General features: G+C 44.0%; 1 protein-coding gene across 1 annotated transcript; it reads left to right on the top strand.

Moving 5' to 3' along the window:
• Positions 1–321: 321 nt before the first annotated feature.
• On the top strand, positions 322–27212 carry LOC309564334 (glycine N-acyltransferase-like; the record flags this gene model as incomplete). Its single annotated transcript, XM_082268961.1, has 6 exons — positions 322–330; positions 2828–2974; positions 3345–3452; positions 5711–5837; positions 12402–12534; positions 26807–27212. 6 exons carry the CDS (start codon positions 322–324, stop codon positions 27210–27212), a joined length of 930 nt encoding a protein of 309 aa, XP_082125087.1.
• Positions 27213–27461: the final 249 nt, after the last annotated feature.

The following is a 27461-nucleotide window of genomic DNA, read 5'->3' as shown; positions in this document are numbered from 1 at the left end:
ACTGTTCCCTGCAGACACACAATATTGTACTGCTCTCCAGCCCTTTGGCAAACAAACTGCCTCCTGCTACAGCCATATATTTTACATTTTGACGATTTAGTCCAGAGCATATGCTACCATTTTTCTACACCCCAGTTCCTATGTTTTCGTTCATAGTTGAGTCGCTTAGCCTTGTTTAAAAAAACGGAGGTATGGCTTTTTGGCTGCAATTCTTCCATGAAGACCAATTCTAGCCAGACTTCTCCAGACAGTAGATAGGTGTACCTGGGTCCCATTGGTTTTTGCCGGTTCTGTGCTGATGCCACTGCTGGACATCTTCTAATGGAGAAGGTAAGTAAGCATGTGTCTTTCACCTTCTACATTCAGTATCCTTGGCCGACCACTGCATCTGTTGCCCGTTTCTTTGTGCTTCTTCAAAAGAGCTTGATGAATTGAATTGATGCTGGTTTGAAACCAAAGGGTAGTCGCACCAATTATTGATTTAATTAAGATTTTTCTTCTGTTCACTCACTTTGCATTTTGTGAATTGATAAAAATAAACAATTAAAATATATATCTATGAAAGCATTCTTGATAAAGGAAAAGTAATTGGCAGCACTCGAGGTTGAGTCAAAATCCAGATTTATTGACTGGACATCCAAATATGACAATCGTGACAAGGTAGGCGCGTTTCACACACTGACTGTGTGCATAATCATTACCAGATGATGATTAAGCACACAGTCAGTGTGTGAAACGCGTCTACCTTGTCACGATTGTCATATTTGCATGTCCAGTCAATAAATCTGGATTTTGACTCAACCTGGAGTGCTGCCAATTCCTTTATCAAGTTTTCACGGAGGCGAGTCGAGGCATGCACCGATGTGAGTCATCATCAGGCAATTACACCACCTTGAGCAGTGAGTTCTTGTCTTTTCATATGAAAGCATTCTAACTTTACAGCATTTCTTAAGACCTGTGTATAACTTTTGCGCAGTACCGTACAGTAGATCTCTGCCCTTCTTTGAATTATGGTACCCCATTAGCTTTTCGTTAATCTGCTGGTACCATTCCAGTCAAAAGGCTGTCCTTAAAGATTAGGAATAATGATCTGGGTATAACATGGCTACGTTCTTTGAGTACTCTTTGGTGTAAGCCATCTGGTCTTGGTGATTTATTCACATTAAGTTTTTCAAGTCTTTTTTGAACATTGGCTTCTGTTAGCCATAAGAGTACATTCCATGTTGCATTACTAATACAATCTTGTTTATTATACCCCTCCTTTTCCTTTGTAAAGATTGAGTAAAATAATATATTTAATACAGCTGCCTTCTCCTTACCACTAGTAACCAATTTCCCCTGATTATCCTTTATGGGGCTAATATGCTCTGACCTCACCATTTTACTATTAATATATTTAAACATTTGAAGGGGGGGATTTTTATACTTTGTTTCTTGTGGTCTGTTTTAGATTCCCTGATCACACTCTTGTATTTCTTATTGCATTCTTTGTAGTGTTTGAATGCCGATGGTGACCCCTCAGCCTTAAATTTTTTAAAGAACAGTTTTTTTTCTCATTGATAAGCTTTTTACACTGGAATTTAACCTTTTATGTTCATCTTGAGTTCTTGTATATTTGTTTCTCATTGGAATGCACTAATGCCAATATTTAATATGTCCTTAAAGCACTCCCATTTTTCTCAGTGTTCTTTGATTCTAGAATCTGATCCCATGTAGTATGGTGCACAGTTTAGTAAATTGCTTTTTTTTTTTTTTTAATGTAGTGTTCTCATCTTATCCTTGTGACTCCTTTTCCTATGATTTACAGTGTATGGAATTACTCCGTGATCCCTGTTTTCTTAGTTATCCCTACTTCCACATCTGCTCTATGTCGTTTGTAATTAGTAGGTCTAGCAGAGCATTATTTCTAGTTGGAGCATCCACCAATTGGTACATGAAACTGTCCTGCAATATATTTAAGAAATGACGAGCCCTAGATGAGTAAGCAGTTCGACCTGCCCAGTCACTACGTGGATAATTGAAGTCCCCCAGGATCATAACATTGCCCTGCCTCATCACCATTTCTAACTGTGAAAGGTGTTTGGCCTCCACTTCATCCTTCAGGTTAGGGGGGCCTGTAGCGTATATCCACTATTAATTTACTCTTTCTTCCTTCCCTTTGAGGCTCCAGCCACAAGGATGCCACACCCTCCCTTGCCCCGTTAGCGATGTCATTGCTTATGTTCTCTAGCAAAATCAGTCTTGACATACAGGCACAGCCACCCCCCTCTTTTACCTACCCTGTCCCTCCAATACAGGGAATACCCCTGAACAGTAAGCCAGTCATGTGAGCTGCTAAAGGAAAAAATTGTAAACGCGTATGGCAAGCTTTAGGTACTCTAGTTTCATTACCAACTTTGCCCACATCAGCAAAGTTCAGCTGCAGGTCGATGACAAGCAATACTGGTGCCCAGTCTTTTGTAGTTTGCTTGTCTCCTTTGAGCACAGCTTCCACAGTACAGGTCCTCGTTAGTCACCTTCTGAGAATGCATGCATGCCCAACTCCAATCCAAAGCCCAGCCAAGACATTTACGACAGAAAGTGAGAGAAAACCTTCCCAATTGGGTCACAGAGGGAAATAAAACAAAAAATGTCCGAAGTTAGGTTATAATTATGTAACTTTGTAAACTTACAGTAGCTCTGTGTAATATAATGTTGAACTTTATTGTGGGAAGCCCCGTTATTTCTCAGCACAGACCCTCATTGGTCATAAATCAGAACACTCACTTGCCACCTTCCTTTATATTTGCCTTTCCCTGTTTTTCAACATACCTTTTTCCTTCCACAGAATGTCTGTCCTAACTTGCTCCTCAAAGCTTACTGCTCTGAGAAGACTTCTAACCCACAGCTTTCCAGAGTCACTAAAGGTAATTCTGAAGCAGGGAAGAGGTTTGAATTCACCGCTACCATGGATTCACAAGGTTTGCAACTTTTGGTCAGTTTGCAATTTCTCAAAATGAAAAATGAGCAACTTATAATAATGTGCCTTTTCCTTGATTAGCTGAGTCACAAGAGCCAATTATTTGAAGGAATTGCATTGGTACATGTCCCCCATGGCAGTACCTGGATTTGCCACACTATATGTTTGACAATAGCTTGCTTATTAAATCTACAAAAAGACAGAATTGAATAAGATTTACCCCTCCCCCCCCCCCATAGACTTTAGTGTGGTATGCCACAAGGTTTGTGAACTTCGAGCAAGATTTGCAAAACTGAATCCAGGCAGCTGTGCTTACCCCTATTTAGAGGTGAACTTCACTTGAACATGTTAGTTGTTTGAGTTTCTCTTTGTGTCATTCATATAGGCATGTGGAGCGCTACAGCATGTGTTAACCGGCAATGCATTCCAACTAGAGGTCCTGGTTGACCAGTGGCCAGACTTTTCCACTGTGATATGTCGTCCCTCATTGAAGGTGGGTTTGAGCAATTGCGCAGATATGGGAGATAGAGCTTTGTGTCTAAGACCTGCTCCCGTTACTCTTTCATATTTTAATGCAAAACCAATACATTAGGGATAGCAGAATGCTTAACATACTTAACGCAATCCTGCTATCGATTGTAACATTTTAAGTCAAGCCTAAGCAAAAAAAAAAAAAAAACCTTTGTCCTTTTTTAAATGCTGCTTTATGCATCAGCATACCTCCTTTGACCAAGTTTGTCCAGATAGTATGGTCACCTGGTGACTAAGCACCATTCACATGCTGATTACCCCTTAACCACTTGCCGACTGCCACACGACTATCTACGTCGGCAGTCAGCCCCTCACAGGCAAAGCGACGTAGGGCTACGTCGCTAGCCTGTGAGGGTCTAGGGAGCGAGCGCGCACCGCCGGAGGCGCGCTCCCGCGTGGTCACGGACCCCCCACTCTGCGATCGCCGCTGCAGAGGGAGAAAGTCAGGCAGCTTGTGTAAACAAGCCGCCTGTCATTCTCCCCTGTGTAGAAACTGTGATCACACGGCTCTACTATGTAGAACCGTTGATCACTGTTTCTACAGCTAAACAGACAGCCAATCACAGTTAGAATCACGCCCCTAGGGACACACACAGCCCCTCCCTCTCAAATAAAGTTAACCCCTTCACTACCAGTGTAATTTTGCAGTAACAGTGCATATGTATAGCACTGATTACTGCAGTAATGTCACTGGTAACCCCAAAAGTGTCAAAAATGTCAGTCAAGGGTCCGATCTGTCTGCCGCAATGTCGCAGTACCGCAAAAAAAATCGCAGATCGCCGCCATTACGCGTTAAAAAAAAAACAACAAAAATGACAAAAATCTTTCCCTTTGTTAGTAAACGCGATAACTTTTGCGCAAACCAATCAAAATACGCTTTTTGCGATTTTTTTTACCAAACATATGTAGCATAAAACAAATTGGCCAAAAATGTTAAATAATTTTGATTTTTACATTTTTTTTTGGGGGAATTTCATATAAAAAAATGTGAAAAATATTGTTATTTTTGCAAAATTGACGCTCTTTTTTTGTTTATAGCGCATGATCAAAAAATCGCACAGGTGATCAAATACCACCAAAAGAAAGCTCTGTTTGTGGGAAAAAAAGGACATCAAATTCGTTTAGGTACAGTGTCGCATGACCGCGCAATTGTCCGTTAAAGTCACGCAGTGCCGAATCGCAAAATACCCCCTGGTCAGGAAGGGGGTAAAATCTTCCGGGGCTTAAGTGGTTAAGCCATAGAAGTTGAATCCAATGCAAGTTTTCTTCAGCTAATTGCAGTACAACGGATGTTTTTTATTTTTCAGTCTTTTAGCTCTGACTGATGGAACATGGAAGAAACAGAGAGGGTCTAGATAAGACTAAACTAACCAGCATTAAACATGAGAGGATGACAGAGGGAGACACCAATCTTAAGTAATAAGTTGTAGTGACAAAAAACCTTCACTAGATGTCAGCATACTAATAATCAATAACCTGATGCAATTCAATATGCCACAGTAAAATTCTATAAAAATGGAGCAGAGCACCCCACTCTATAGTTTAAGGCTGACTTTATAGTTAAACCTTTTCTTATTTTATAGCTACAGCTTGAGTTAGGCCCCTTTCACACATACGGATTGTTCATTTCATCAGTTGAGTCACGTTTTTTGTCATCAGTTCTTTACAGTCAACATCAGTTTTTCATCTTTTGTTATTAATTTTGCATCCCTTTTTCATCCATTATCATCAGTTTATCATCCGTTTTTCATCCTTTGTCATCAGTTTTTCATCCGTTTTCATCCGTTTTTCGTCCGATCCATCGTCCGAGGGGTTAATCTAGCTAAGACATTCCTAATTTTAGATAACGTAGGTGAAGGTTAAAACCGATGTAAGGTTTTTTTACATTTAGTGACCATTTGGAGACGATTTCCAATTACCTCCTGTGTAATCACCAGGAAGTAAAGGTAAATATCCCCAATGGTGGTAAAGACAGCAATGAAAACTGACAAAGGTTCTAACCCTTCTCTGCTCTATCTAAAGCTAAAATAAAATACATTGACTCGGGCTCAAATTTACTATGAGGTATCTAAGCTGTAAAATGCCAAGAAATCTATAACATCTGAATGGTTTTTTTATACTTTCTTTTTTTTTTACAAAACTTTGTTTAGAAGAGCAGGAATCATATGCATTCATTCATTGATCATATTTGCCCTGGATATTCTGTATTTCCCTGTGTAGGTCATGAAGGACCCCTTAGATCATTATATGAATACATACTACCTATTCACTAAAGACCCTCAAAATCTGCACAAAATGCTGGAGGATCCCCAAGTTATCAACTGGAACCAAGATCTTCAAATAGAAGGTGAGGAAGAGGGTCTGAATGAATTTTTATACAGTATATGTGAATTTAAAGGGTGATTTAACCCAAAGTTATGATACTGAGATTGGTAGAGCTCACTGGATTCTTATTTTTCTTTAATATTCCAACAAGGAAAAGTCTGGACCAAAATTTCTGACTCCCTTCTGTCTACTTGGAAGTTTTGGGTGTTCCAACACCTTTATGTGATCCAGCTACTCTGGTTACATTCTCCATAATATAAAATAATATACAGCATATTAGTATAATAATATACAGCATCATCCACAGTGCAGCTCCCCCTAGTATAAATGTCCCTCTAGTACAGATCTACACCCCAAATATCGCCTTCCCGTAGTGCAGTTCTTCCTCCAGTTCAAATCTCTTGCAGTACAGATTGCCTTCCCTACCAATCTAGCACCCCCCACCTTACGAAATACACCACCACCTCGAGTACAGTTCCCCCAAGTACAGATATGTCCTCCTAGAACAGTCTCCCCAGTTAAAATATCCCCCCCCCCTCTCCCAGATTATAGTTTCTCCAGTACAGATCTCCTTTCCTCAGGACAAATATTCCACACCAGTACTGCACCCCAAGTACAGATCTCCCTTCCCACCAGAACAGATCCCCAACCCCCAACCTCCAAGTAAAGTTCCCCGGCTAGTTCAAATGTTTCCCCAGTACAGATCTCCATTTCCCCTCAGTACAGGGCCACCCCAGTACACCTCCTCCCAAGTACAGATCTCCCTTCCCACCAGAACAGATCCCCAACCCCCAAGTAAAGTTCCCCGGCTAGTTCAAATGTTTCCCCAGTACAGATCTCCATTTCCCCTCAGTACAGGGCCACCCCAGTACACCTCCTCCCAAGTACAGATCTCCCTTCCCACCAGAACAGATCCCCAACCCCCAACCCCCAAGTAAAGTTCCCCGGCTAGTTCAAATGTTTCCCCAGTACAGATCTCCATTTCCCCTCAGTACAGGGCCACCCCAGTACAGCTCCTCCCAAGTACAGATCTCCCTTCCCACCAGAACAGATCCCCAACCCCCTAATAAAGTTCCCCGCCTAGTTCAAATGTTTCCCCAGTACAGATCTCCATTTCCCCTCAGTACAGCTCCTCCCAAGTACAGATTTCTCCCCCAGTTTTGCTTCCTCTCCAAGAAATAATTTACCAGTTCAGGCATTTCAGTGTGAGATGAAGTCCTCCTTTGGCTGTGTCATGTGACTGGAACCAATGAGGTTCCAAGGAGAGCCTCCCTCCCTCTGAACTGCCACTGCTAGCTGCAAGTGCTTAAATACAGCTCTGTAGTGATAAATTATACGAAAAATGCATACGATCATATATATATATTGTGACAGGTCAAGACTCTGTCACGGTGAAAGTGGATGTTTAAAGGACACAGAGTGTGCACATTGGCTCGGTGCAAGACTACAGCGCATAGATGTGCAGTGGAGAAAACTGCTGTTGCAGCTTTCTCCAGGTTTTGGTTTACCTGAAAGGGGCTCTGTAGTTTGGAGATTTCAAAGTGTCTTGGGTGGGATGGAATCTCCAACTCTGTGTCCATGTTTTATTAATGACCAGCAGGGTGTGTGCTCAGAGTCAGGTGCACACAGCCCTTATAATGAAGGTCTAGGAAGACATCAGGGCTCCCAGTTGGAGACTGTGTCAGCCAGCAGACAGGAGGTCTGTTCGTGGGGAGTCAGGAGGACTCCGATACTCTCCGGGAGTCAGTGGCTGCGGGTGGCAGCCGGAGCACATGTGTGTGCGTGCGTGAGACAGGAGACGGCCTGAGGACCAAGGCCACAGTGAAGCGCTTAGCTTCGAGGAGTCCATGGTCTGGGGACCAGCATAAAGTGCAGAGGTATTGCTGAGGAAAAAACTGCACGAGAGCGAGAGAGCCAGGTGGGCTAGTATTTTGTTTGGTATTTACTGGCAAAGAACCCCTGCGTGGGAAACTATGTTATGGACTTTCCTTATTGTTTACGTTTGCCTTTTAATAAAAATGGGCTGCCATGCCCTTAAAATGTATACCTGACTGCAGTGAATCACTGGAGAAATGCATCTATCGCTGAGCTGATTGTCCCCCATGTCACAATATATATATATATATATATATATATATATATATATATATATATAGTGCCTTGCGAAAGTTTTCGGCCCCCTTGAGCTTTGCGACCTTTTGCCACATTTCAGGCTTCAAACATAAAGATATAAAACTGATATTCAAAAAGGGTCAGAGGCATATACCGGGAAATTATAGGCCTGTCAGTATGACATCAATAGTATGTAAACTTCTGGAGGGGATGATAAGGGACTATATCGTAGAGTTTGCTAAAGACAACAACATCATCAGCAGTAATCAGCACGGGTTTACAAATGGGCGTTCTTGTCAAACCAATCTCCTAACATTCTACGAGGAGGTGAGCTGTGAGCTAGATAGGGGCAGACCAGTGGATGTGGTGTACTTAGATTTCACTAAGGCGTTTGATACAGTTCCCCACAAGCGCTTAATTTATAAAATAAGGTCTGCAGGTATCGACAGCAGGGTTTGCTCTTGGATACGGAACTGGCTAAAAGGGCGTGTCCAAAGGGTGGTAATAAACAGCGCATACTCAGACTGGTCTGAGGTGGCAAGCTGGGTGCCCCAAGGCTCAGTCCTGGGACCAACCTTGTTCAATTTATTCATAAACAGCATTGAGGAAGGGATCAGTAGTTCGATATCAGTTTTTGCAGATGACACAAAATTAGGCAGGGCAATAACTGCACAGCATGAAGCAGATATCCTAAAGAATGACCTGGACAAAATAACAGAGTGGGCAACGACATGGCAAATGAGGTTTAATGTGGAGAAGTGTAAGGTTTTGCACTTGGGGACTAAAAACATAAAAACACAATACACGTTAGGAGGGGAACCCTTGGGGGAATCAAAAATGGAGAAAGATCTGGGAGTCTTGGTTGATGATAGACTAGGCAATAGCATGCAATGTCAAGCGGCAGCTGCCAAAGCCGGCAGAATATTAGCATGCATAAAGAAAGGTATGTATTCCAGAGATAAGTCTATAATCCTTCCACTTTATAAAACTCTGGTCCAACCGCATCTGGAGTATTTGCAACCTTTTGCCACATTTCAGGCTTCAAACATAAAGATATAAAACTGTTATTTTTTGTGAAGAATAAACAACAAGTGGGACACAATCATGAAGTGGAACGAAATTTATTGGATATTTCAAACTTTGTTAACAAATAAAAAACTGAAAAATTGGGCATGCAAAATTATTCAGCCCCTTTACTTTCAGTGCAGCAAACTCTCTCCAGAAGTTCAGTGAAGATCTCTGAATGATTCAATGTTGACCTAAATGACTAATGATGATAAATAGAATCCACCTGTGTGTAATCAAGTCTCCGTATAAATGCACCTGCACTGTGATAGTCTCAGAGGTCCGTTTAAAGCGCAGAGAGCATCATGAACAACAAGGAACACACCAGGCAGGTCCGAGATACTGTTGTGGAGAAGTTTAAAGCCGGATTTGGATAAAAAAAGATTTCCCAAGCTTTAAACATCCCAAGGAGCACTGTGCAAGCGATAATATTGAAATGGAAGGAGTATCAGACCACTGCAAATCTACGAAGACCTGGCCGTCCCTCTAAACTTTCAGCTCATACAAGGAGAAGACTGATCAGAGATGCAGCCAAGAGGCCCATGATCACTCTGGATGAACTGCAGAGATCTACAGCTGAGGTGGGAGACTCTGTCCATAGGACAACAATCAGTCGTATACTGCACAAATCTGGCCTTTATGGAAGAGTGGCAAGAAGAAAGCCATTTCTTAAAGATATCCATAAAAAGTGTAGTTTAAAGTTTGCCACAAGCCACCTGGGAGACACACCAAACATGTGGAAGAAGGTGCTCTGGTCAGATGAAACCAAAATCAAACTTTTTGGCAACAATGCAAAACGTTATGTTTGGCGTAAAAGCAACACAGCTCATCACCCTGAACACACCATCCCCACTGTCAAACATGGTGGGGGCAGCATCATGGTTTGGGCCTGCTTTTCTTCAGCAGGGACAGGGAAGATGGTTAAAATTGATGGGAAGATGGATGGAGCCAAATACAGGACAATTCTGGAAGAAAACCTGATGGAGGCAACAAAATTTATTGGATATTTCAAACTTTTTTAACAAATAAAAAATGGGAAAAATGGGAGTGCAAAATTATTCAGCCCCCCTTAAGTTAATACTTTGTAGCGCCACCTTTTGCTGCGATTACAGCTTTAAGTCACTTGGGGTATGTCTCTATCAGTTTTGCACATCGAGAGACTGAAATTTTTGCCCATTCCTCCTTGCAAAACAGCTCGAGCTCAGTGAGGTTGGATGGAGAGCGTTTGTGAACAGCAGTTTTCAGTTCTTTCCACAGATTCTCGATTGGATTCAGGTCTGGACTTTGACTTGGCCATTCTAACACCTGGATATGTTTATTTGTGAACCATTCCATTGTAGATTTTGCTTTATGTTTTGGATCATTGTCTTGTTGGAAGACAAATCTCTGTCCCAGTCTCAGGTCTTTTGCAGACTCCATCAGGTTTTCTTCCAGAATGGTCCTGTATTTGGCTCCATCCATCTTCCCATCAATTTTAACCATCTTCCCTGTCCCTGCTGAAGAAAAGCAGGGCCAAACCATGATGCTGCCACTACCATGTTTGACAGTGGGGATGGTGTGTTCAGGGTGATGAGCTGTGTTGCTTTTACGCCAAACATAACGTTTTTCATTGTTGCCAAAAAGTTCGATTTTGGTTTCATCTGACCAGAGCACCTTCTTCCACATGTTTGGTGTGTCTCCCAGGTGGCTTGTGGCAAACTTTAAACGACACTTTTTATGGATATCTTTAAGAAATGGCTTTCTTCTTGCCACTCTTCCATAAAGGCCAGATTTGTGCAATATACGACTGATTGTTGTCCGATGGACAGAGTCTCCCACCTCAGCTGTAGATCTCTGCAGTTCATCCAGAGTGATCATGGGCCTCTTGGCTGCATCTCTGATCAGTCTTCTCCTTGTATGAGCTGAAAGTTTAGAGGGACGGCCAGGTCTTCGTAGATTTGCAGTGGTCTGATACTCCTTCCATTTCAATATTATCGCTTGCACAGTGCTCCTTGGGATGTTTAAAGCTTGGGAAATCTTTTTTTTTATCCAAATCCGGCTTTAAACTTCTCCACAACAGTATCTCGGACCTGCCTGGTGTGTTCCTTGTTCTTCATGATGCTCTCTGCGCTTGAAACAGACCTCTGAGACTATCACAGTGCAGGTGCATTTATACGGAGACTTGATTACACACAGGTGGATTCTATTTATCATCATTAGTCATTTAGGTCAACATTGGATCATTCAGAGATCCTCACTGAACTTCTGGAGAGAGTTTGCTGCACTGAAAGTAAAGGGGCTGAATAATTTTGCACGCCCAATTTTTCAGTTTTTTATTTGTTGACAAAGTTTGAAATATCCAATAAATTTCGTTCCACTTCATGATTGTGTCCCACTTGTTGTTGATTCTTCAAAAAAAATTACAGTTTTATATCTTTATGTTTGAAGCCTGAAATGTGTCAAAAGGTCGAAAAGTTCAAGGGGGTGAATTCTTTCGCAATACACTGTAAAGTGTGTATATATATATATATATATATATATATATATATATATATATATACACAGTATATATATACACACACACAAAAATATCTCCAGGCACATATGCACATGTCTGACAAATATCCCTACAAGGAGACCTAGGAAAACTATGTCCCATCCCTCTATATGGCTCAGTCTGAGTTTTATACAGGATGTCTGAAACCCATAAGTAGGCAGGTGCAGTCTTCTTGCCACTGCAGGTGGCCCTTGAGCACTGCGGCAATGCAGGTGGGGGAGGAAGTTGAAAGGAACTTGATTCCTCTGTGATTTCCTTGATCATATAAGGGCAGCTATCCGATTCAATACTAGTACCCCATGTAATTCTTGCAGCCACCTTGGGTCAGGCAGAGTCTATTTAAGACTGACTCCCGAGCTTGGGGCGCTTTATGTGAGTGGCTAGCTTAGGGACAGGCTCCTTGTCTGTTAGGGACAATACTTAGAGATAGGAAAAGGTTTCAGAGGAGTAGAGAGAGTGCAGGGACTACATCTGCCTCGACCAGAAAATATTCCTCTTTGGTGTTTTGGTGTGGACCGGCCAGGCCTTATTTTGCTTCTAGTGGTAGATGTTGTCGGCATCATCGGGGGTTTAGACCACAGTTGTATCGCTGTTATAGTTTGTAAGTGGCTTCCAATGGGTGTGCCTTCCTACTAAGCCTGTTTGTACTTGCTGAACTTTTCTACAATAGATTGCTTTTGAGAGGTTGGACTCTGTGTGCTCACTGCTGCCATGCCACTCTGCACCTAACTTACATGTAAGCTTCACCCAACCTTATTGACATGACACCCAAGCCCTCTAAACTCTACCAGCTTCTCCCTCCAGCATTGGTGTGCCTCACCTGACCCATAAAGCAAGTGAACCAATATTATTATATTATCTATTCATAAACAGGTTTTCAGCCAGAATTAGAAATCCTGCTGCAGAAGGTCAGTTCCAAACACAGGAGGCAGATGGAGACAATCGGTGGCTTTCTGCTCACAAGGGAAAAATTAACAGATGAAGAGTTGGAGGAGATCAACAGAAGGTACTGTGAAGTAAAAAAGTAAATTGTAAATCCACCAGAGAGAATCCCTCAATCATTGCCAACATCCCAAGAACACTTAGAGGTAGGGATAGACTGATAAGGTTTTTTCAGGGCCGATAACGATATTTTGGTCACAACATATCGGTATCGGCTGATATGGGCCGATATTTTGTACATTTAAAGTTTTGAAAAATAAAGACAATTTTTGACGCAAATCTGGTACTGAACATGTTAATTTTTGTTTAATACTCAATGGCGGGCTTGCTGGCAGCCTGTGGTGGGTGGCTGACTGGCTGACACCCTGTGGTGGGTGGTTGGCTGGCACAGGGGCTGTGGGTGGCTGGCTGGTACAGGACCTGTGGGTGGCTAGCTGGTACAGGACCTGTGGGTGGCTGGCTGTTTGGTACAGTGTCTGTGCCTGGCTGGTACAGGGCCTGTGGGTGGCTGGCTGGTACAGGGCCTGTGGGTGGCTGGCTGGTACAGGGCCTGTGGGTGGCTGGCTGGTACAGGGCCTGTGGGTGGCTGGCTGGGTCGCTTGTACAGTGCCTGTGGCTGGCTGGTACAGGGCCTGTGGATGTGGGTGGCTGGCTGGCACCGGGCTGCTGTGGGTGGGTGATACACTCCTGCGAGACTAGTCCCGACTCCAGACGAGGCTGTCCAAGGCGAGGGAGGCGGCCTAAGAAGGCAAAATGACATCACCAAAATATCGGCCATATCGGCCAGTTCCGGGGCAGATACTGATATATCGGGGAAAGTGCATATCGGCCATGCCGATAATCGGTCTATCCCTACTTAGAGGAACAAAAGGACTACCCCTAGAAAAAGGAATTTAATGGCACCTGAAAACCATATGATACTGAAGTGCATAAAAAATTTTTTTTATTGCATCATATAAAATGTGCAAAAAATTACAAAATTCATAAAAAATAGTAATAACGACTGAATACTCAATATGTGGATAAAAATTAGGTCAGAAAAAATAAATTTCTTTCATCAGAGGTATATAAAGGAAAGATGGTAGGATTACTTATAAAATGGAATGAACATTTATAAGGATTCAATACATATCGCAGGCATTATAAACATTCTTCAATACTGCAGAAATGACATACCATCGAACACTATGCATCACCTAGTACAGCCGTTAAAGCGGAGTTCCACCCTGGATTTTTTTTTTTTTTTTTAATACCCCCGGGACAGTCAGGGCTAGTGCATTCCACAATGGCTAGCCTCTGATCTGTCCCGGGTTGCATTTACCTGTTAGGACAAATACTTACCTTGCAAACGTCTTGTCCAGCGCTGCCATCTCAGATGTGGGCAGCTTGAAGCCAGCGAGATCCCCTTCGGCGTCTTCTTCCGCCTTCTTTGGTCCCACGATGCTCTGCGCCGGCCCCGACGTCACTTCCGGGTCGCGCGCGTCATCCCTCCACAGCTTCTGGGCATGCCCAGAAGCTGTTTAGAAGGGGATGACGCGCGCGACCCGGAACTGACGTCGGGGCCGGTGCAGGCGCAATGATTCCTGGGAGCTATGACGTTCAGCTCCCAGGAATCATTGCAGAGCCAGGAAGTGACGACGGGCCGTGGCCGAGGAAGGAGGAAGCAGGAAGTAAGGTAAGTATATTTTCTTCGCTACGAGGTAAGTAAAAAAAAAAAAAAAATATGCGATTATCCATTTCTTTTTCAGGTGACCCGGAGCGAGAAGATGGAGGTAAGTATAAAAATAGGGTGGAACTCCACTTTAAGTATAAAATCAATGTTTACCATGGCCTCCAGGTAAAAGTTCACCGCAAACCCCCCCAATTGGCACCAGTCGTCTCACCCTGGGATCCCCCGAAGGTCAACTGTGATGTAAACAAAGTAGATGGGGAGTCTGGAGTGAAGAAAATAGATAATGTATTTGTGGATGTATATATAATAGAAAAACAGACTAGGAAGTCTCAGTGAAAGGCCAGCATTGTACCTATGTTGGAGCTGGCACTTAAGGGAGATATCCATCGTGTGGATATGGTTAGTCACAAACAGGTAGTCATCACATGGTGACATCATACCATAAGTAAAACATAAAAAATAAGTAGGTTACTTGGAGATGGAGAAACGTATCTGATTCCAAGGAACGATCCCACTTACATGTATAGGAAAGAATTGAAGAATCTGGTGGGTCAAAAAGAGAATTATAAACTAAATTCTCCTTTTTTTTTCCGTTAAAGATAGCAAACATGTTATACTTGCCTGTTCTGTATAGTGGTTTTGCACAGAGCAGCCCAGATCCTCCTCTTCTTGAGTCCCTCTGCCGTGCTCCAGGCCTCTCCCTCCTGTTCAGTGCCCCCACAGCAAGCAGCTTAATATGGGGGCACCCAAGCCAAGCCACAGCTCCGTGTCCATTCAGAGATGGAGCCATGGCACAGCTCTGACCTGTTCTCTCCTCATTGGCTTATTGACTTTGATTGACAGCAGTGGGAGCCAATGGCGCCACGCTGATCTCTCAGCCAATGAGGAGGGGAGTCCTGGACAGCCGAGTCTCTCGTGCAACATCGCTGGATCTAGATGGACCTCAGATAAATATTAGGGGAGCTGCTGCATAGAATACATTAAGATTAAAAAAACCTTCTGCCTTTACAAGCACTTTAAATCAGAAGGAAGGGAAATATCTGATGCCTTGTACATGTAAGGTTCCAGTTATATACACAGTGCCAAAGATAAATAAAAATAGAGACTGCCCTCCTGGACGGCCCATAGTCAATGGAATTGACTCCATCTGTTCAAGGATGGCTTCTTACAACCATTGGTACACAAAACACCAGCTTATCTAACAAAGCACTTATTGCAACTGCACGGGTAAGCTGTCAGGGCTGCAGGAGGGGGATCTGGGCACACAGGGGGGAATCAGATGTCGGCAGAACAGGGAGGGGGATTGGTGCAGAGGGGGTCAATTACAGAACTATGCCCTGTGTCTGAGTTTCTCCCTGCAGCAGCTAAAAGCCGGCAGGAGGGAAAGAAACCTGCTTTCAGCTGCTGCAGAGAGCCGCATAGGGCATCATTCTGCAATTGTTCCCCAGCCCGGACGCACCAATTCCCCCTGCTGTCCAGGCCCCCCTGTGTGCCTGGACCCCCTACAGGAGGACCAAGGGGGTACCCCCCTCTCGGCAGAACTGACTAACTGTGGGAAAGCTGCTAATGAATGCTTCTATCCCCACCCCCAAACTGATTAAATCTTACTGTTGCTAGCTGGAAGATTTCTAGGCTGAATCCACACTAATATAACAAGTTTCTGGATTACTAAAAATACAATTCAATAAATACTGACACAAGTGAATAAATTCATGTATATAATAACCACACTAAAATAAAATAAATCATAACAAATGACAAGATTTGATGATACAAAACTAACAGTTAGTCAGTACACTAATGCTAATACTGCACACTGTCACTGTACTAATGACACTGGCTGGGAAGGGGTTAATCTATAGGGCAATCAAAGCATTAACCGTGTGCCTAACAATGTGTGCTGCTTTTACTTTACTGTCTGGCTGTTTTTTCTCCCTACTATTCAGGGAGAATAAGCAGCCAGATCGCTGTTCACAGTATACACACCGTTTGGAAACACAGAACTCTGTGTGTGATTGAACACAGTCAATCAGCAGACTTCAGAAAAATCATTGGCTAGCCAAACTCGTGCTACAGTCAGGTCCATAAATATTGGGACATCAACACAATTCTAATCTTTTTGGCTCTATACACCACCACAATGGATTCGAAATGAAACAAACAGGATGTGCTTTAACTGCAGCTTTAATTTGAGGGTATTTACATCCAAATCAGGTGAACGGTGTAGGAATTACAACAGTTTGTATATGTGCCTCCCACTTTTTAAGGGACCAAAAGTAATGGGACAGATTAACAATCATAAATCAAACTTTCACTTTTTAATACTTGGTTGCAAATCCTTTGCAGTCAATTACAGCCTGAAGTCTGGAACGCATAGACATCACCAGACGCTGCGTTTCATCCCTGGTGATGCTCTGCCAGGCCTCTACTGCAACTGTCTTCAGTTCCTGCTTGTTCTTGGAGTATTTTCCCTTCAGAGAGATTCACTGAATAGTTCACTTATTACCTACTTCACTACAGTGGCAAGGTGAAGCAGCGGCCTTGCCGAATCCGTAACCAGCAGCTCCCATGGGAGTAGTGCTACAGTAGATAATCTCCACTCCCCGCACTACAGGTTCCCAATGTGTGATCTGCAGCACTGGCAGCTCTCTCACATAGGGGGAAAACACAATTCCATAGTGCAAATATCTTATGGTAAAAAGTCAACTTTATTAAATAAATAAAATTTAGCACTCAGGTGTGACTGGTGCTAAAGCGCACCTGTCTATCCAGGTAAAATACAGAGTTGTAGGTTGATGAATGGCCGAACGAATCCTCACTGTTGGATTTGTTGGAACCAACATTCCACATGCTGTTAAGTATTAGATCACAGGCTAGTGTCGGCAGTGCTGTATTTTGGCATAGGCCAACAAGGCCCAGGCCTAGGGCGGCACTTTGCAGGGGGTCAGCAAAAAAGCCACCCCCCTCCACCTGAGACTCTATTGGCCACTGGTTGCTAGAGCCGCCTCTCTCACCCCTCTCTCTCTCACTCACCCCCTCTCACCCACTCCCCTCTCTCTTCCCCCTCCCTCTCTCTCTCTCACCCCTCCTCTCTCTCTCTCTCACACCCCTCTCTCTCTCTCATCCCCCCTCTCTCTCTCTCTCTCTCTCTCGCTCTAATCCCCCTCTCTCACCCCCTCTCATCCCTCACTCTTATCCCCCCTCTCTCTCTTATCCCCCTCTCTCTCTCACCCCCCTTTCTCATCCTCTCTCTCTATATATATATATATATATATCCCCCTCCTCCTCTCTCTTTCTCTCTCATCCCTCTCTCTTTCTCTCATCCCCCCTCTCTCTCTCTCTCTCATTCCCCTCTCTCTCACCCCCCCTCTCTCCCTCACCCCCATCTCACCCCCCCCTCTCTCTCTCTCTCTCTCTCTCATCCCCCCTCTCTCTCTCACCCCCCTCTCTCTCCCTTCCTCCCTCCCTCACCCCCCCTCTCTCCCACCCCCTCTCACCCCCTCTCGTGAGGTCTCAGGGGTTCATGCTGGGACTTGTAGTAGTTCAATTATGGAGGGAGTCACATCTGTTAAAAAAGGAGTGGGGCAAATTTACATAGGAGGGGGGGCGCCCAATTTTAGTCTAGCCTAGGGCAGCACAAAACCAAAATACACCACTGAGTGTCGGTGATCATTTAAACTCGAAGTTTCTAACACCAGGTATTTCACACAAAGGAAGCAATACAAAGAGAACAGGATACACTTTCATACAAGTACACAGTACAGCAGGCACATATCAGAAATACAGGAGAGAGTGTACCATAAAAAGCACCAAATTTATTGAATGGTAATGATGAACTCACTCTCCAAACCCCCACACATATCAGAAATATGACATGTTGGGTTTACATATTATTTAATACCACTTTAAGCTTAAGTGCCGGTTCACACCGGTGCGATCTGGGAACCCTGCAAATCCACTGCGGGTTCTCCCATCACACCCGGCTCACAGACAGTTCTCACTGCCATATGCGAACTTCTGGGAGTGTCAATACAAAGTTTATGCCCCCCCAGATTAGTTTGCACACTGCAGTGCGAACTCTCAATTCGGACAGGAACACCCATGTGATCTGATTCTGGTGCGGACCAAAAAAAGGGTCCTGCATGACTTTGGTCTGAATGCAATGCAAATTCCACCATGCAATCTGTATGGCTGAATTTGCATTGTACAGACATCACATGTGATTTGCAGAGCAGTGCGGTGGGAATCACGTGCAATGTCTGACATCGCTATAGTGTGAACCCACACTTACAGCCACATGGCCAATAAAAAAACAAAACACCATCTCTCTCTGACCTCAGCCGGGTTAGCCCCCCTAAATCAAAGTTTTTGAAAAAAACATATGCAGTTTGTTAGATCTTTGTTAGATCAGGTTAGTTCAATTGTTGTTTGCGTTAGATCTCACACAGAAGAAGCAATTTTAACAGTTATTTGCTGGGGAGGGGGGGCTATCCAGTCATCAGCCCCCCCCTTATCAAAAAATTTACCAAACAGCTGTAAGATCAACTGGTTTTAACGCACAATTAGAGACTTATTAAGTTTAATAATGAAGGGGGCTCAAAAAAAAAAAACATATATATAGAGAGAGAGAGAGAGAGAGAGAGTTGGAGACCATTGTTTCAGGGTTCTTTTTTGGGAAGAGATTAATTTTATTTTTCTAGGACCTCTTTTTTTATTATACGGTCTGCAGCATAAACTTGGTGCTGACACAGGCAGGCCCTTTGTTTGCAGCAAGTCACCACAAACTTGTGATGTAAAGTATTGTACACCATAGCACCACATCACTATCCCAACAATTGCCATAGCTAAAGTTAGGCAATCCCATTTATTTAAAATATCAGGCAGGCAGGTCGAAAGGGGGAGGCAGAGGTTCTGATGGGGAAGTAGTAGGGGCAAGCAGGTTCTGCAGGAAAAGCTGTGGGTAGACTGCACTGTCTGAAAGCAGGGCATGTCTTCCTTTTCTTTCTGACAGTATGCAGAGAAGATAGTGAGTTGTCTTGACAACGCCTTCCATTTCTTCCTCCTCCCAGGTGCAGGGCAGCCATTTGTCTGCAACTGCTGATGTTCCCTCTTCCTCCTCTTTCTCCTTCTCTTCTGCTAATCCTGCCACAGCCAGCAAACTGGCACAAATTATTTCATGATACAGTGAGCCACTTGCTGCAGGAGGATTTAGGTCATGCATGACAATTCCTTGCTGCAGATGTTGAGCAAGAGAGTCCCAGGACCAAACAGGGAGGAGACATCAGGCAAGGAGCTGCAAGAGGCAGACCAGGTTCACTTCAGCGATGGGAAGGCTTGGGATGACAGAGTGGAAGGCCATATGTGGGGAGAACAGCAGCAGGGAAGGATTTTGTCCTGGGACAGTTTTCATATTACTGGAGGGAGAAGCAGTCCTATTCCAGCCCCATAGGTATAGCCACTGCTATCCCAAGGGCCAGTTCACATAGCTCTATAGTCTGGACCTTTTTTAACACACTGCTGCTCACAGCTGTGTCCCTGCCTGCAGTGTGTCAGTCAAGATAAAACTACCGATCATTTGGGTACCACATGCATAAGAAGACACATAAGTGTATTTTTGCAAACTAGAGGCACAGCAATGGGTGCGAGTTTTGCACCTTGTTATTCCAACTTAACGATGGGGTACTGGGAGGAACATTCCATTTGGAAACAATAGCCGTTTATGAGACACTACATCTTTTATGGCAGGTATATTGATGACGTGCTCATTATTTGGGATGGGGATATCGAGAGTTTTTCTGCATTCGTTGCACATTGCAATGCCAACACACTGGGCCTCACTTTTACACATGGTAAAAGCCAGCTATATTGTACAATATGTGTAGCTTTTGTCTCTGAATTATTACATATGATACTTGCTCCCTTGGGTGATGTGGAATCACCTCTTTAGTAGGGTGGCAGGCTATCATTTCCATCTCAGAATCTGGTTCTTGGTGTACAGTGGGCAGAAAAAAAAGTTAGGTTCCAGTCACTTTAATCTTTTTACCATTTATTGTTGAACTAAATTCTGGGAGAGAGGGGTACAGGATACCCCACAGTGATTGACTTCTGTTGAGCAGGGATGGCCACACACTGATTCATATTGTCCAGTCCTTGCTGAACTGGCAAATTTCCATCAGTATGGCCAGCTTTACAGTCGGAGGAAATCAAAACACTGAACTTAGGAGATCCTAATGTGTTTCATTTTGTCAGACAGCTTCTATTTAAGTGATTTTTTGATCCAACAGATCTGGCAGTAATCAGGCCTGGGTGTGTCAAGTGAAATTTAACTCAGATTTAAGAAAAATGTGGTTAATCACAGTTCATTAACCACTTGCCGACTGCCCGCCGCAGATATACTGCGGCAGGCTGGCTCGGCTGCACGAACCGACGTATGGGTATGTTTGTTCGTGGGAGCATTCCGGCGGCTTGCACGTGCCCCATTAGGCAGCAGGGAAGCCGAACCATGGGGCCGGCACCCGCGATCCCTCCCCGTGGAGAGAGATCGACGGTCTGCTGTTGTAAACACAGCAGACCGGTGTTCTCTCTGGAGTGAACACAGAGCGCCTGTGATCCTCATAATTAGGAACACAGGTCTCTCTGTTGATTCCACAAGTCCCTCCCCCATACAGTTAGAAAACACCCCCTAGGCTCACACTTAACCCTTTGATCGCCCCTTCCCTGCCAGTGTCAATATTACAGTACCAGTGCATTTTTTTTAGCAGTGATTACTGTAGTAATGTCACTGGTTCCCCCAAAAATGTCAGTTAGGGTTCCGATCTGTCCGCCGCAATGTCGCAGTCCCACTTAAAAGTGCAGATCCTTTACTAATAAAAAAAAAAATGAAATAAAAATAACAAATCTTTTTCCTAGTTTGTAAATGCAATAACCTTTGCGCAAATCAAAATACGCCTATTGGGATTTTTTTTTTACCAAAAATATGTAGCAGAATACAAATTGGCCTAAAATGATGAAAAAATTTGATTTGTACAACATTTTTTTTATTGGGAATGTTATAGAACAGAATGTGAAAACTATTGTTTTTTTTTTTTCAGAATTGTCGCTCTTTTTTTGTTTATAGCGCTAAAAATCGCACATGGGATCAAATACCACCACAAGAAAGCTCTATTTGTGGGTAAAAAGGACATACATTTTTTTGGGGTACAGCATGTGCACAGCCATCTTATGATGGTGAAACTCAGCAAAACATGTAGCCAACCAGAGCTTCCAGTATTTATTGTCATTGGGAGTATTTAAGGAAGTATTACGGATGCTGATTTATCCTGGACCTTATGCAGTTTCCTCTGCCTGTATTTCCTGATGCTCGTTTGACCACCTATCGTTTAGTGGTCATTACCTTCTGGTAAGGAGATCCCTGTTGCACCTGGGGTGTGAAGTGTGCTGGTTTTCACCCTTTCTAAGTCACCCCTTTTTCTCCTTGCACGGTCTCATGGCTTTTTCATCTCGGGAGTGCTTCTATTTGGGAATATCACCTATATATGATATTTTATTGGTGTTTACATGTTCTTAGCGCTGCACTATTTGCATATTATATACAATAAAAAAAATGAAAAAAAAAACAATTTCTTCATAAATTTAGGCCAAAATATATTCTTCTATATATCTTTGTTAAAAAAAAAACTAAGCGTATATTAAGTGGTTTGCATGAAAGCTATAGGGTCTATTAAACAATGGAATGTATACTGGAATTTTTTTATATACTAGCAATGGGGGTGATCAGTGACTTCTAGTGGGACTGTGATAGTGGCACTAACTGACACTTTGTGGGGACTGACTAACTGCCACTGACCTCACCAGTGACACTAATACAGCGATTAGTGATAATTATGCTATACACGGTCACTGTACTAATGACACTGGCTGGGAAGGGGTTAACATCTATGGGCAATAAAGGGGTTAATTGTGTGCCTAACAATGTGCAATGTGTGTATTGTGTGCAGATTTTTAACGCAGATTGATTTGTTTATTTTCCCTGCTTTGTAGGGAGAAGAAACAAAGCAACCATTCCCTTTGTACAGAGCCCACCCAGGGGAGTTGATGGGCTGCAGTGCCTGTAGTTACAGCCCTGTTGCAGTATATGTACTGCGGCAGGTGGGCAAGTGGTTAATTACCAATGGTATTTGTAATATGCAGCATGAAGGAGGTTGATGTGTTGCCACTGGCCACTAATGCATTAGTGACCAGTGTCAGAAAATGAACTCCTTTGTGCTGCATTACTGGCTGTAGTGTCATGTTTATAAACCCCTACATGCTGCAGCATAAAGGGGTTAATATACATTGATACTGGTGCCACTAATGCAGCACAAAGGGATTAATTTACTGACACTGGTCACTAATGCATTAGTGGCAACACATCCCCCTTCATGCTGCATAATACCATTGGTAATTAAATAACCTCTGCCCCCCCCAATGTAAGCCAATTCAACTGTAGATGCAAATCTTCTTACTTTTTGGATGCACTAGCTGGCTCTATCCTAATTTAGGTCGCACTCACTGCCTTCCCGGTGGCTTTCTATGGTCCTCTCTGACCCCGCCTCCCGGCCGGCCTCTCGGTGACGTTGCACCTTGCCAGGACTCATAAGCGCCTGTTGGGCAGAGATTACCCTGCGGCTCCACCTGACAGGGAAGTGGAGGCCGGTGTTGTGCCGAAACCAGTTTCCCCAGGCACTCGGCTCTGATCGGAACTCCGCCTCTCTAGCAGTCTTCAATCCAGCTCCGCCTCCCCAGCAGATATGAATTCTGCCCCTACAGCCTTCTGCACTCCAGATCCTCCCATGCTCCTACCATGCTCCCTCCGCTCTGTGTAAACATCAGGTCCTAGGCTTGTGCCGAGTGCAGGAGCGCACTCGGCACATCCTTACTGCTCTGTAGTATTGTAGCGTGGCCGGCGGTAGTCACTTGTTGCCCAGAAAAATATTAGCACATTGTCAGCACTTCACCTGCGCTGCGCCCGCCCTTCCTACAATAAATTGTTCCACCCATGGCATCCATCCCATCCGCCCACCCCTTGTACCGGCCCTGAGGCTGGCTACAGCTTAGCTGCAAAACTCACTAAATTTAATTAGACATACAGTCTAATGTTAATTTCAAGATAAATTCTACCTTGTCTCTCCCTCTTTTATTGCAGCCTAAAGAAAATGTACTGTCCAGCCACGGTACAATACTACTTGCTATTGTCTCTGAAATACACTCTAATTTTTATTTTCTGATAAACCTGTAAACCTGTCTTGCCTTTCCCTGTTTTGGATTTGCCTTCACTTTCTGCCTGGTAAAACTGTTGTCATGAGGATAGAAAGTGCGGGGAAAATCTTTCTAACAGAGCCCCGGATACTGTACAAATGAAAGAGTTCCAATAACTCCACTCCATTGTTTTTTTGTTTCTCCTTTTTAATTTTGGGCAACTAAGAGATTGAAAATAAGAGACTGGCAATAGGAGGGCAGCAAACAGGCAGCGGTAGCATCACAAGGATATCAAATGGGTACTGATGACAAAATATGGACAATAAAGTGCATCCGGAAAGTATTCCCAGTGCTTTACTTTTTCCACATTTTGTTATGTTACAGCCTTTTTCAAAATGGATTAAATTGATTATTTTCCTCAAAATTCTACAAACAATACCCAATAATGACAACGTGAAAGAAGTTTGTGTGAAATCTTTGCAAATTTATTAAAAATCAAAATCACTTGTACATAGGTAGTCACAGCCTTTGCCATGACATTCAAAATTGAGCTCAGGTACATCCTGTTTCCACTGATCATTCTTAAGATGTTTCTACAACTTGATTGGAATCCACTTGTGGTAAATTCAGTGGATTGGACATGATTTGGAAAGGCACACATCTGTCTACATAAGGCCCCACAGTTAACAGTGTATTTTAGAGCACAAACCAAGTCACGAAGTCCAAGGAATTGTCTGTATACCTCCAAGACAGGATTGTATCGAGGCACAGATCTGGGGAAGTGTATCGAAAAAATTTCTGCAGCATTGAAGCTCCCAGTGAGCACAGTGGCCTCCATGATCTGTAAATGGAAGAAGTTTGGAACCACCAAGACTCTTCCTAGAGCGGGCCGCTAAATGAGTCATTTTGAGAGAGGCCTTAGTCAAGGAGGTGACCAAGAACCCGATGGTCACTCATTTCTTTGTGGAGAGAGGAGAACCTTCCAGAAGAACAACCATCTCTGCAGCACTCCACCAATCAGGCCTGTATGGTAGAGTGGCCAGACGGAAGCCACTCCTCAGTAAAAGGCACTTGACAGTCTGCCTGGAGTTTGCTAAAAGGCACCTGAAGGACTCTCAGACCATGAGAAACAAAATTCTCTGGTCTGATAAAACTAAGATTGAACTTTTTGGCCTCAATGGCAAGCGTCCTGTCTGGAGGAAACCAGGCACCGCTCATCACCTGGCCCATACCATCCCTACAATGAAGCATAGTGGTGACAGCATCATACTGTGCGGATGTTTTTCATAGACATAGACATCCTTGTTGAAAACCTGCTCCAGAGGGCTCTGGACCTCAGACTGGGGCGAAGGTTTATCTTCCAGCAGGACAAAGACCCTAAGCACACAGCCAAAATAAGAAAGGAGCGGTTATGGGACAACTCTGTGAATGTCCTTGAGTGGCCCAGCCAGAGCCCAGACTTGAACCGGATTGGAGCTTGAGAGGTTCTGCAAAGAAAAATAGGTGTGCCAAGCTTGTAGCATCATACTCAAAAAGACTTGAGGCTGTAATTGGTGCCACAGGGGCAAATATTTTGAGGAAAATAATTAATTTAATCAATTTTGGAATAAGGCTGTAACATAACAAAATGTGGAAAAAGTGAAGCGCTGTGAATACTTTCCGGATGCACTGTATATAGTCAATTGTAACAAGTGGCCAATAGTGGAAATACTTGGGCAACAATTGAATAATACATAGGGAAAACAAGCAATGGTGGCAATACGTAGGCAATAAAATATGAGTGCAGTAGCTGATACCCAATCTGTTTCCCCCAGCCAACTTACCTCTGCTTTAGAGACTCCAGGAGCATCTAGTACCTCCTTCTGGCCACTGAGAACCAGGGCGGTGCTAGACTATTTTGCGCCCTAGGTAAGACCAGCTACTTGCACCCCCCCCAAAAAACTGTACACATTGCCCCCCTTCCTGCACATACTGCCCCCCCTCTTTAACCCTGCACTCCCCTCCCTGCACACACTGCCCTCCTTTAACGCTATACCCCCTTCCTGCACGCACTGCCCCTCTTTAGCCGTACACCCCCTTCCTGCACACACTGCCCCCCTTTAGCCCTACACCCCCTTCCTGCACACACTGCCCCCCTTTAGCCCTACACCCCCTTCCTATACACACTGCCCTCCTTTAATGCTACACCCCCTTCCTGTACACACGGCCCCTCTTTAGCCCTACACCCCCTTACTGCACACACTGCCCTCCTTTAGCACTACACCCTCCTTTCTATACACACTGCCCTCCTTTAGCCCTACACCCCCTCCCTGCACACACTGCCCCCTTTAGCCCTACACCCCCTTCCTGCACACACTGCCCCCCTTTAGCCCTACACCCCCCTTCCTATACACACTTCCCTCCTTTAGCCCTACACCCCCTTCCTGCACACACTGCCCCCCTTTAACCCTACACCCCCTTCCATTACACACTGCCCCCCTTTAATCCTTCACCCCTCTTCGTATACACACTGCCCCCCTTTAACCCTACACCCCTTCCTGCACACACTGCCTCCCTTTAGCCCTACACCCCCCTTCCTGCACACACTGCCCCCCTTTAGCCCTATACCCTCCTTCCTATACACACTGCCCCCTTTAACCCTACGCACCCTTCCTGTAAACACAGCCCCCCTCTCTATAGGTGGCACCTACCGGAGATGAGGAGCTGACAGGAGAGTAATGTGTCACTGGCCATGGCTGCGCCCTAGGTGGCAGTGCGCCCTAGGCGGCTGCCTAGTTTGTCTAGTGGTAGCACCGGCCCTGCTGAGAACATATGCATGTGGTCAGAGTAAGATGCTGGAGGAGGAGAGAGCACGGCCCATATTGTCTCCCAGCTCTCTCCTTCAATGCAGTTTTACTGTCTGCTCCAGCCCACTCTGTGAAGCTGTGACAATGAGAGAACTCTTGCAACCCAGATTGTCATTAACCATATTGATTACCTGGGGTCCTTGGACTAATACCGGGGAGTTCCCAGCTTTGGTCATCATGACTAATACCCATAAGTGCAGGAACATTATCATCTTCCCTAAATTACTCTCCAAAGGCCAATAGAGACCCAGTTTGGCCTAGTATGGTTTCTGGTGCCAGAGCTTCCTTACAACCCAAGGTAGTTCATCCACAGTTAGCAAGGCTATTACCAAACACATTTTATATCCAACATCTGTATACCAACTTTACGAGAATTAAATCAGAGTAAAGTTAATGATGCTCTCACTTTGGGACTATTCCTGCTTTAGCACTAGTTAGTCAAACATTTTTGTAACAAATTACCCATCCAACATACAGTATGTACAGTATAAATAAGCATGTTTATTATAATGAGAGTGAATTTTTTTTTTTAATGAACACCATAATCATTGCTTCACTGTCTTTCGTCTTTCCTTACACAGTTCAAATGAATTTTACTACACGCCACTCTTGGTCAGCGAAGCTCCACTTGTAAACAATCAATTGGTGTGCGGGCAAAAGAAGCAGCAAAGTCTTCGTTTTATAGAACGTTGTATTCAGCATCTACCTTCCATCTGTATTAGGAAAAAAGGGCTGGATCAACCTATCGGCTGGTTGTTGCCTGATTGCTCCATGGAATTTCGCACGATCTACATGAACCCCGGCTACAGGAGATCTGGTCTCTCGTACAACATGACGCTCAAGCTTTCTGCAGCCAGTCAAGAAAAAGGAGATCTATATTATTGTTGTGTGGCACCTGATAATATACCAGCCCAAAATATATGCCTCAAGGCAGGATTTCGGTTTATTGGCAGATGGATGGAATCTTACTTCACGCAAAAAAGTTAAATTTCAAATACAAAATAATGAAAGATTGTTATAAACAAAACACATGGTGTGATGACATCTGCTTGATACTAACATTTTGTTTCACTCCAATGTATTGTCTTTGAAGAATGCAGTATGTGGGTCAGAATTTCTAGTACAAGTAGGGTTTAGTAACACCCAGGTCACGGCAGCTGGATGTGCCTTAGGATGCCTGATTAGATGATCTGTGCCTGATTTAGGTGACTTGGGCTGTGCCCATGCAGAGTAAAC

This window comes from Pelophylax lessonae (assembly GCF_965119305.1).
Source record: "Pelophylax lessonae genome assembly, chromosome: 9".
In the NCBI taxonomy this organism is placed as follows: domain Eukaryota; kingdom Metazoa; phylum Chordata; class Amphibia; order Anura; family Ranidae; genus Pelophylax; species Pelophylax lessonae.
The sequence above is the reverse complement of the archived record's forward strand: the minus strand, read 5'-3'. Positions and strand labels throughout refer to the sequence as shown.